At 33.5% G+C, this 11,560-nt stretch overlaps 2 protein-coding genes across 7 annotated transcripts; both read right to left on the minus strand.

Annotated features, from left to right (window-relative positions):
• Window positions 1–663: 663 nt before the first annotated feature.
• LOC105118017 (protein LOL1-like) lies at window positions 664–3,539 on the minus strand. Of its 4 annotated transcripts, none has more exons than XM_011015856.1 (6): window positions 3,311–3,539; window positions 2,784–2,992; window positions 2,176–2,289; window positions 1,678–1,791; window positions 1,438–1,547; window positions 664–1,053 (listed from the first exon to the last, which is right to left on the minus strand). In XM_011015856.1, the coding sequence occupies exons 2-6, from the start codon at window positions 2,890–2,892 to the stop codon at window positions 1,015–1,017; spliced, it is 486 nt and encodes a 161-aa protein (XP_011014158.1). In that variant the 5' UTR covers window positions 2,893–2,992; window positions 3,311–3,539; the 3' UTR covers window positions 664–1,014. The 4 variants fall into 4 exon arrangements, with proteins under 4 accessions (XP_011014158.1, XP_011014159.1, XP_011014160.1 ...); XM_011015857.1 differs by lacking the exon at window positions 3,311–3,539 and adding an exon at window positions 3,218–3,304; XM_011015858.1 differs by lacking the exon at window positions 3,311–3,539 and adding an exon at window positions 3,161–3,304.
• A 1,209-nt stretch (window positions 3,540–4,748) lies between these two features.
• Window positions 4,749–9,082, minus strand: LOC105118019 (eyes absent homolog 2-like). Of its 3 annotated transcripts, none has more exons than XM_011015860.1 (6): window positions 8,991–9,082; window positions 8,237–8,489; window positions 7,924–8,091; window positions 7,000–7,093; window positions 6,232–6,426; window positions 4,749–5,343 (listed from the first exon to the last, which is right to left on the minus strand). In XM_011015860.1, the coding sequence occupies exons 2-6, from the start codon at window positions 8,480–8,482 to the stop codon at window positions 5,078–5,080; spliced, it is 969 nt and encodes a 322-aa protein (XP_011014162.1). In that variant the 5' UTR covers window positions 8,483–8,489; window positions 8,991–9,082; the 3' UTR covers window positions 4,749–5,077. The 3 variants fall into 3 exon arrangements, with proteins under 3 accessions (XP_011014162.1, XP_011014163.1, XP_011014164.1); XM_011015861.1 differs by lacking the exon at window positions 8,991–9,082 and adding an exon at window positions 8,675–8,943; XM_011015862.1 differs by having other exon boundaries at window positions 5,167–5,384.
• Window positions 9,083–11,560: the final 2,478 nt, after the last annotated feature.

Genomic DNA, 11,560 nt, shown 5'->3' on the forward strand with positions numbered 1-11,560 from the left:
GCCTCCCTTATACACTCCCCCCCCCCCCCCCCCCCCCACTTGGAAGACACTCAATCTTGAGTAGCGATTGAGCTCTGGATACAATGGTTCATAATACTCATAAATGCCTGGCACGATAAAGGTGTCAGAGATGCTCAAACTATCTGGTAGAAGAACCATATAATGCTACGTCTAGATTTATTCCGATACCAAGTTGGTCAATAAAAATGGCTGAATTGTCAAAAAGAAATTTAAGAATAGTTTCATCAGAATTGTTTTATGATTGAATTTGGGATGTTTATCTAGACTCTCAAAATTAACAGAGACTACTTCAAGATGATTGATTATGATTTAATTTTGTCCAATTTAGTCAATTCTTGATGGAAGTTATTGAAAGCTAAACAATTTGGTTGCCTAAGCGGTGTTGGAATCTTCATTATTTTTCTTTGAAATTCTTCGATTATCTACAAAAGGGACTAAAGGAAGTTGATTGGATGTTCCCAGCTGAAGAAAAACAAGAACAAAGGGAGAAAAAGAAAAGTTGGGTGAGTTTGAGGAAAGCTTTTCTGGCAGGGAATTTATCGTAATTTTTCATACATGCAAGAGCTAATCTGGCCCAAATAACTTTTTAGAGATTGTTTTTATTGAGACAATTTTAGAAAATTCCAAAGTAGAAAGTATCTGAAATGAATCTTTCCGGTGCATTTGATGCTACTTGTAGTCGCATATGTCAAGTAAATGAAAATGAAGTTCATCTTATCCCAAGATTTCCAAATGCGTTCAGGGCCACAGTCTAAAAGTCTTTCCATGGAATAATATTGTTTCACATACATTAGTTCAATCCGCTAAAACAGCTTATTTTGCATATAAAGTAGGCCACGCAAAAGGGAGAGAAAAATATAACTCTATACATGTGACTGGAGGGGATTTCCTCTTCTTCACCGGGAGATGCTATCGTCGGGGGAGATATTGTAATATGCAAAAACATATTTGTAGAGTTTGTAACGGTCAACTTTAGTTCAGCTGAGTCACAATTCAGGTATTGAACTTGCGTTCATTAACGCTTGATGAGACCTGCTTCATCCAATGAAAGGCAAAGCGATTAGTCGTATGCTTATATTTTTCTTACCATTGCATTTCACTGCAAGGAGGTGAAGAGTGGCTAACAAAGGAAAAACTTGGCAGAAAGAGCTTGAAGTTTATGTGTTCATCAGAAGAAAACAGACCCCTGTTTACTGAAGTAATGGCATTATCTTCTCTTTAGCTTATTATATCTGGTGCATCTGATTATACCTAGAGATGTAATTTCCAGTTTTCCCTGGCTTGTAGTATGGAACACCTATGAATGCCATCTACTATAACTTAGCCTTAAACTGCTATTCTGGGAATGGAGTCTATTACTTTTAAGGGACTTCTAAACTAACAAGACATAAAAGAATAATGGAGTTCTGTACTGACCCCAACTGGTGTGACAAAAGTGCAAACAGCACATTTCACAGACCGTGCTCCATATCGGTACATCAACAGCATCCTGCAGCTCCCACAATTGACGTGTGCCACTTGATTTGCTGTCATATTATAGATTTGATGTTTATCTCCCAACTTAATCTAAACCAAAACCAGTTCTAAAATGCCCTTTTCAGGTAATACATTACATACTAGAGTGGTTGAAAAGCAATACGTTCTTAAGTTCCTTACCCTCCAAGGCTAGATTGACTGTATGACAACAAGAACACTGCACGCTCGTTGCTCCACGGATGTACATCAGTAAGGTGTGGCAACCTCCGCAAACCAACTGGGCCATTTCTGTGCCTATTAATATATAGTTGAACAGGCGAAGTTACTAAATATATGTTCGGACATTTTTCTGGATGTCATAAACGTACAGTTCATATGTAGTTTTTGCATTTTAGGAGTTTGTTCAATGGTGAATACATCTGTTTAACATTTCCATGAAATAATAGCAAGGACCAAGGGCTGATAGGAGGGGATAGGGCTCTATGTGTTTGGTTCGAAGTTTAGACTCCATCAATGCTGGAAAAGATAAATTAATGGCTTCGACTTTTTCTGATCACCTTTCAAGTTAAGATTTATTAAACTATGAAGAAAAGAGTACTCTTTAGTCTAAACTGTATTTAAGAAATAGAGTTTGTGATTAGTATAATAAATCTATGAAGATATAAGATATACTCGTACCAGGAGGTGGCACAGCTGTGACTGCATTGCAAACAGCACAACATACAGAGGTTGCTCCAACAGGATAAAGTAACAGGTTTCGACATCCAGAACACACAAGCTGGCTCTGTGCACCTGAAAATCATCATCAAATTAAATTATAGATTGCTTTTACCGGTATCAACTAATTAATAGAAGCAGAAAATGTGTGCTAATATGCTAAATCATAGAGTCTAGGAATGGACCCTCTCTCAATTCCAAATCAATATGATTCTCGACAAGAAGCCAGATATTTTAAAAAGCTTGGAAACTGAACTTGGAATGGTCTCAGTTTTTTTCCAGGTATCAACATGAAAAAAATATGTAGCAAGCAACAACACTAGCTAGTACTTGCTCATTGCAGAAGTGGTTCATTGTGCACTCTTTAGCGGTGGGTCCTTTGATGGTTGTGTTCATAATTAACAGATTTAAAAGAAATGAAAGGCGAGCATCAAAAAATAGATGTAAGATTCCAAGGTCTCTTGGCGATTCCTTTTATTTTTCTTGTCATCTCTTTCATTGAAAAATGTAACAAAAAAGGAAAATCAGATAGTTTTGAGACTGAAACAAGTTCGAGTAACTAAAAATACCGTTGGCTGGAGGAAGAGGAGGAGGAGGAGGAGGAGGAGGAGCTGGAGCTGGAGCAGGAGGAGCATATGGGGCTGGAGTTGTTGGATAAGGTGCAAGAGGAACTGGCATTGCAAAACCTCACAGAGCTAATCTTTCTTCTTCGATTTGGTACAAGTTTACACAGTCTCAAACGCACAAAGCACAGCCATTTCTCCCATTTTTGCCATGCCTGGGCACAAGTAAAGCACATGAAAACAAATATATATATCAGTGCTAATATACAGCATTACAGATTTAAGAGTATCTTACACAAAACACCATGAAGTTGCGAATCTAAATTGGTTTTCTATTTAGCATTGGCAAAGTAAAAGAGTGTCAGAGAAAAGTAATTAATTACATGATTAACAAAAATAACAAACACCCAATTGAGTAAATTTATGTATGGAAACCATACAAGAATATTTGTTGGATATCATTTAGAGAAACAAACAAGCTTGGAGAGCTTCAAGAACAAAGAATCCAGCCCGAACATTTGTCAAGCACACACCTTTAACAACTTGCAGATGAGTGGGCGAGAGAAATATGTTAAGTTAAACTTTGAAAAGGACCATTGAAATTGGAAAAAAAGATGTGGTTTTTTTCAAATCCTAGTAACACACATAAGTTTACAGGGAGCTACGAGACTTAAGTAAATTATGATATGTTTTTTTTCAAATCATCAACATTATGATATTTCCCTTTAGCTGGTAGCTATGGATAGATGTGGTGTTTAAGTCCCATTTCGGTTGGTTGCATATCAAAATCAAAGATTTGTCAGAAAAAATATTGGACCCCACCCATCTCTCAAACCTTTGGTGTAAGACATTGCATGCACGTGACGAGGCAAGCCTCCTTTGCCATGGGAGCATCAGGCAGCCATCAAGGCCTGAGATTCATCCACATCACAAAATCAGACCCAGCAGTGGTTTAGCATTTCCACTGCTCATCTCCATCAACGTTATCTACTACAAGACCTAAGGAGCGAAATCGGTGAAGAAAATCTTAAGATAATCCCATCTTATAGCAGATTAGATAAGGTCATGGTCTTACGGAACTTACTCTCCTTAAGCCATATATCAACTTCGTCTTTGTTTTCTTATTCCAAACTAATAAAATGAAAGCGTAAAGTACATATACGTTCTATCTTTCTTGCACACTCATCAATATATCCTGTGGTTTAGATTTTTTCAACATTACCCCTATAATTTCCAAAATTTTACTCCTAATAATTGAATAGCTAATGAACTCAAGGATGCAGCTGTTAAGAGAAGCAACTCAAGGATGCACTTTGAGCACACAATGGTGTTCGGCTATCCATCTTTCAGCCACATTTCTGTCTATTCACGAAGGCAGAGGAAACTATGAAAGAAAGTCAAAGAAAGAGGGATACACACGATCTGCGCGAAAGATACGGGATATAGGATTATAAAAGCAGGGATGAATTAAAATGTTTTTTTTTAATATATTAAAATAAAAAAAATTCATTTAAAAAAAAATATTTTTTACATTGAATATCAAAACAATTTTGAAAAAATAAATAAAACATTAATTTAAAAACAATTAATTTTTTTTTTTAAACCACGTTCTCATACATGGTCTTCCAGCACGTAACTTCTCGGCCACTATTTCTGACCTGACACCAGAGTCCTCGAGATATTTTGACATTCTAGACTAGAGATGCCTGGACTGCTATGACGAGAAAATACAAATAACAAAATGTGTCCACGCACCTGATCTCTTTAAAGGGACCCAAATGTCGTCCTTGCACGATCTTTCTCGATAAGGGGCACTGTCGAGCAATCTCTATCCCACAAGGATGGGGCACTGTCAAGCAATCTCTATCTCACAAGGCTGTCCATTTGATTTTGATCTGCATGCATCTCTGTATTTGCAGAGTACCCTGTTTTTTGGTGAGTAGACTAAAAATGCAAGACTGCACCATTCCACACTGTAAATCGCCTCGTTGTACAAACACTACTGTTGAAATATTTGCAACCACATGCAAGATTTAAATAAAACAGCCGTCACAATACAATGCGATCTATACAAGACGAGACCGTCTTGGAGGATTTATCATTGGAGAATCATTCAAACCATGTGTTTTCTAACCATAAAAACCAAGGACATGGAATGCCAAAAAAGTTTTCCCCAGGCACGCTTATGGACATTCAATGTCTATATGGTTAAATGTCATGAATTCCACATTGAAATCCTCTGCGACTTCACAAATAAATATCCAGAACAGGACAGGACAGATAACATTTTGCAAATGACGTCATGATTCATCTTCATTATTTTCAGCATCAGGATCCCCGTACACAACAGCAAAGTAGTAGCCAAGAGTTCTCAACGTGAGGCCTGGAAAACGGTGATCCCCACCTGGGTGCATACCAATCTTGACAAATGGCCACTGCATGGCCTGTGCACCTTCACACTCTTCCCATCCATCCCCAATTACACAAAAATGGACATTTGGACCGTTAAATCGTTCCTTGATCCACTGAAAACATTGAGGTTTTCCCGCTTCCCATGAGCTGTAGACTGAAACAACAGAGCACTTAGTCTCAGGCCAGCTATCGTAACTAGTATAAAGTAATGGAAGGAAAGGAAATTAACTAGAAGTATTCAAGCAATTAAGTGAAGATGGGAAAGAATTAATAATAATGAAAATATATTCATTTGAGTATATATCTAGAATATAAATATATCAGCTGGAAAAACTACATCACATTCTTGCAGGTTAGCTTTTCCCACATGCTTAATCAGGCATCTTTAGCACCCATCAAAAATCTGCTCACCTAACAAGAATTGAAGGTTGTTCATCTGTGCAGTGTAAACACAGGGTTTAAACCATATCATGAAATGTTGCAAGATGAAAAACCAGAAGTGCAAGTACCTCAAGACAACAAAAACAAGGCCGTAAAAGGGTCAATCTATTTTGTGCGTTTCTTTAGGAATGGCAAACCAAAAGAACATGTCATGAAGGAAAAAACTCAGTGCATCTGATCTCATTCTAATTTTCCCCACTAATTCCAAAATACCTTGCCCTAGGTTCTCATTCAAGGTTTTGCTGAAGTTATAACAATGTGTGTTGACGCCATCTAATTGAATCACAACCTCAACAGGTTTATCTATTATCAGTTGAGCTTCAAATTCATCTCTTAACTGAAAGTCAATTGAACTGACTTCAAAGACAAAATAATGGAAATTCCATAATAGAAATGTCTTGTGCATGTAAAGCACTGCAGGAATTGCTAGCTCAGTAACATCTAAATTGCACAGTTCATCTGGTTTCCCAACTTTCAAGACATTGCACTATAAAAGAAGGTAATTTAGTAAGAAGATGCAGTGACAAATTTCAGCACACAGCATTATTGATAACAGTGGTGTAGCCAATAAAAATATAGATGAAACAAAAGGGATACTGACCATTTTCATGTGTTATTGAATTGTCAAGTCGAAAAAGCAAACATTTTACAAGGCTGGGTATCAATGATCCAGAAGTCACTAAAACATTAATGGGCTCAAACTTGGCATCGGTGTGATTGATGATCCCATCAGCAGAGGCAAGACAATGAGTAGGGTCTTCCTTCCAGCCTGAACACTGTTCCAAGAAAGCCCGCGCTAGATTTGTGACAGATGATAATATGAGTAAGAGTGTGATTAATATATAAGAATACTGCTAGCAAACTCATCTCAGACACCAAAGCAAGGAGTACCACTTAAGGATCATCAAAGGATATAAAAGTATGTTTGAAATCACCAGAAAGGTGCAATCAACAACGCACTTTTTAATGGATTACATCCAATTGGTCCTGATATTGCTATGACAATCATTTATGCTGTCACCAAAGTCATTGGAGAAAACTTTGAAAGCCTAAAAATGCAAGATTAAGCAATCTGGCATCAGGATATTAGATTACTATATCCTGGTTTACATCTCTTTCTGGTTATTTTTACAGCATAGAATTAATACATGCTTTATTTTCTTTTCCTTAGTACTCATGTTCTAGTTTTCCTTTCGTTTTCTTTTATGTCAACTATCTTCAAAGGACCTCAAAAAGAATAACAGGAAATAACAATATTTCAAAACAGCAACAAGTATTAGATAACAGTCCAGTACGAAGTCCCCCCCAGTTAAAGCAACAAAGAAACGATTACATTTGCCAGCAGTCACAAAATGGAGAATCCATATACCTGAAGAGAGCCATCTATCTGTATATTCATCAGTCAAATTATATAATTCCTCCCATAGATTGATCATCTCTTGATCAAGAATATTATGCAAACCCTGAAATTTCAGAGAGAAGTGAGCTTTTTCACCTGTTCATATTCCAATTTCCAATTCATGAAAATCTAGAATAACTGGTATGTAGTAAATAGCTTTTCTTAGAAATACATGGAAGAAAATGCAGACTGCATATAGAAACAGAAAAGAAGTTAAAGAAGCCAGCAAATTTCAACTACCATATATGAACATCCCATGCCCCCAAAAATATTGAGCTACTGGAAGTGACTAAAGCTGGCTAAATCCACGATCAAATTTCCAAACATAGAGGATTTGTTCAGATATTTGTATCACGTCCATAACCCCACAATCAAACTCAGACATTGGTCCAGATTAATACCGTGAGAGTTCCATATTATGATATATAATCTCTACACTCTGACAGTTTGTGAAATAAAGTCCTTATAATAAACAGGTAACAATTTAAATCTCCATCTTTCAATGATTACCTTAAGAACACAACATACAATGTGAACTTATATATAACACAATGCATTGAAGAACTCGGAGAATTAACATACTATATGATTATAACATAGTGCTACAGAGTCGGCATTTATATTTCATGACAAACTGCTAGTGAGGGTTAAAGGCATTGCAGTCAAACAAACACCTGACAAGACAAACAAAAGCAGCCGACTTTCTGCAGCACAACCTTTAAAAGCCCTTCTTGCATCTAGGTTCATACAGCAGTAATGAACAAAAAGTAATTACAAAGCACCCAATTTCATTTTCAGAATTTCACTTAGGTTGGTATGATCATCATTACTTGCATGGAGCAGAAATAAAATGGAATAATTAACTCATGCTTGATAATTATCTATTAAAAGTACCTGTTTGTACTTGTTGGCTATGGCCCGATGTCTGTAAGCTAGCTTTTTTTTGTTTACATCATCAGAAGGAGGACTAAATCCATCTTGGTTGAAATCATAATTAGAAAGATCAAGCCCATCATCATATTGACTCATGGCATCAAGAAAAGGCTTGTTGTAGTTCTCTATCTGCATTTTGAAAATTTGGCAAAATGTTAATCATATTCATCATTAAGTTTAAAACAAAACCATTCAGCTTTGTACTAGAAACCCAAATATAATTGGACAACATGCAAATCAAGAAAAACTAACGAGAAAAAGAAGGGAAACTCACTTGTTCATAGAAGAATAAATCATCACAGATTTTAAGAATGTGCTTCTCCCACATCTTACCAAGTTCTATTCCCTTCTGCACATCCTTTAAGCCATTGAAAGCCTGTGCATAAGTCCCGTTCAGCAAAGACTTGAGCAGTATAAGGGTCTCATCCATGTCCCAAACATACACCTTTTTTATCCGATCCATGCCTTTCTTTGCCAAAGCTTCTACCTTTTGATCAGAAATTATTGAACTTTCAGCCATAATAATCCTGTAATTTCAGGAGACAAGTCAAAATTTTTAAGGCAACCTGGAGGTGCAGATGAACAACACAATGTTGAGGTAAAAAGTAACATTTGAGCCACAATTAATTTAGAAGAAGCAATCCCAAAAGGGATGCAAAGATAGTAGCTAGCCAGGGAAGTGGCAAAGAAATATAAATCCATTGATAACCACCTTGCAGAAAGAAATGCTTATGCCAAAGTCATGTGAACTTGCAAATGGCTGCTTGTCTGATTGATTATATATAAAAACTAGAAACAAAACAGAACTGAAGAGATTCTCATATAATAGTGCACATACACTAAGAAATAACACATTCAGCTACTTTTAACCGTTTTTAATTATAGTCATCAAGAAAAATATTTGTAATTTTTCAAAAACAATTCCGACAACCAGAACGAAAGGATAAAATAAACAGGAATTCAATCTCAATACACCGACAAATTCAGGGATATAAAATCAAGAGAGCGAAAAGAGGATTCTGACTGACCTTGTTTGCGTTAGGAGCGATCGCTCGCACTTCGCCTTGCTCAACTGCTGAAGCCTAAAAGCCTAAAGCCATTCTCCTGGTAGGACTTTGAAGAAATACAATCGGGCCTGGCCCAGGTTTTTCTGCTTTTTTCACACACATACACACATAAAATAACATGTCCGCAATTATAAACTAGTATTAAATAAATAATAAAAATTAAAAATATAATAAAATAAATATTACATAATGAAAAAAATGGTATTAGTGATATAAAATATAGAAATTGAATTAAATAATTTGTTGTAATTTATAGTGTTTTATGAAAAAAATACAAAACTTTTCCATATGATTTAGTTTTTTTGTTAATAAAAAGAAAATGCTAAATTTTCTACCAACTTGATATTAAAAAAATTAATAATTTTTTTTTTAAAAACCTGTGAAAGAAAACATTATAGCAATTCATAATATTTTGTGAGGAAAATTATGGTTCTTTTCTTATTAAAATCGACAAAGATAATTTTAGAAAAAATAATAACAAAAAAAATATGTAGAGAAACACTGTAGTAATCCACAATGCTTTATAAGAAAAGTTATAGTGCTTCCCCCACATGATTTAACTTTATTATACAAAGATAATTTTGAAAAAAATCATAATAAAAAATTAAAAAACAAGTGGAAAAACACTATAACAATTCATAGTGTTTTTTTTTTTTTAAATTACAAAGCTAAATTCTCAACTAGCTTAATATTAAAAAAATAAAATCGACAAAAATAATTTAAAAAACTTATAAAAAAATAAAAAAAACATATTGGAAATATTATAGTACTCCATAGTGTTTTGTGAGGAAAACTACAATGCTTCCTCACATGATTTAGCCTTACTTGTAATTATAATTCTTAACAAGTTCAATATTAAAAAAATAAAATTGACAAAGATAATTTAAAAAAATATAAAAAAAACATGTGGGGAGATACTATAGCAATCCATAGTGCTTTGTGAGGAAAGCTATAGTGTTTTTCCCACATGATTTAATTTTATTGTAATTGTAATTCTTAACAAATTTAATATTAAAAAAATAAAATCAACGAAGATAATTTTTAAAAAATCATACAACAAAAACCATGTAGAGAAACACAATAGCAATTCATAATGTTTAAAAAAAAATTACAAAGTTAAATTTTAACCAGCTCAATATTAAAAAATAAAATCGACAAAGATAATTTTGAAAAACAAATCATATAAAAAAGAAAACACAAAAAAAACCATGTAAGGAAATACAATGGTAATTCACAATATTTTAAAGAGAATAATTACAAAGTTAAATTCTTAACTAGTTCAATATTAAAAAAATAAAATTAACAAATACTATTTTAGAAAAAAATTATAAAAAAATCATGTGATGAAACACTGTAACAATTCATAATATTTTATGAGAAACATCATAATTGTAATTCTTAACCAGCTTAATATTAAGAAAATAAAATAAAAAATTGAAAAAAATCATAACAAAAAAAACTATGTGGGGAAATATTATAATAATTCACAGTATTTTAAATAAAAAAATTACAAAGCTAAATTTTTAACCGGCTTAATATTAAAAAAAATTGATAAACATAATTTAAAACAATTAAAAAGAATACTGTAGCAATTCATAGTAATATGTGAGGAAAGCTACAATACTTTCCCCACGTGTTTTAGGTATATTATAATTATAATGTTTTATAAAAAAGTCACGGTTGTAATTCAATTTAATATTAAAAAAATTGACAAACAATTTAAAAAATCGTAACAAAAAAAAAACTATGTGAGGAAATACTATATCAATTCATAATATTTCAAAGAAAAAAATTACAAAGCTAAATTTTTAACTAGCTTAATATTAAAAAAAATAAAACTGAGAGATAATTTTGAAAAAAAACAAAAAACCAAAAAAAAAAGCACTAAAGCAATCAACAGTAACTTGTGAAGAAAGCTATAGTGCTTTTCCTACTTATTTTAGGTATATTGTTTTTCTAAGAAAAGTTACAAATATAATTCTCAACCAAATTGTTTTTGTGAGAAAAGTTATAAATATAATTCTTAACCAACTTAATATTAAAAAAATAAAATTAATAAATAATTTTAAAAAAATCATACCAAAAAAACTATATGGAAAAATACTATAGCAATTCACAGTGTTTTTTAAAAAAAATAAGAAAACTAAATTTTTAATCAGCTCAGTATTAAAAATATAAAATTAACAAAGATAATTTTCAAAAATAAAAAACCAAAAAAAAGAAAGAAAATAACTGTAGCAATTAACAATAACATGTGAGGAAAACTATAATACTTTCTCTATATGTTTTAGGTATTTTTTTTTGTGAGAAAAGCCACAACTATAATTCTCAACCAGCTCAATATTAAAAAAATAGCATCAAGCCTTATAGCCCAACAATTCTGGCAGGGTCTCCTTGCCTCTGTATCCTAAATTCAAGCCTTAATATGCATGCCTATCATCCCTGTAGTGCCTTATCTGCTTACATGGCTTGTAGGATGTTCAGTGGGTCTGGGATTAGTCGTGGTGCCCGTAAACTAATCCAGATACCTC

This window comes from Populus euphratica, unplaced genomic scaffold (assembly GCF_000495115.2).
Source record: "Populus euphratica unplaced genomic scaffold, PopEup_1.0 scaffold1688.1, whole genome shotgun sequence".
Taxonomy (NCBI): domain Eukaryota; kingdom Viridiplantae; phylum Streptophyta; class Magnoliopsida; order Malpighiales; family Salicaceae; genus Populus; species Populus euphratica.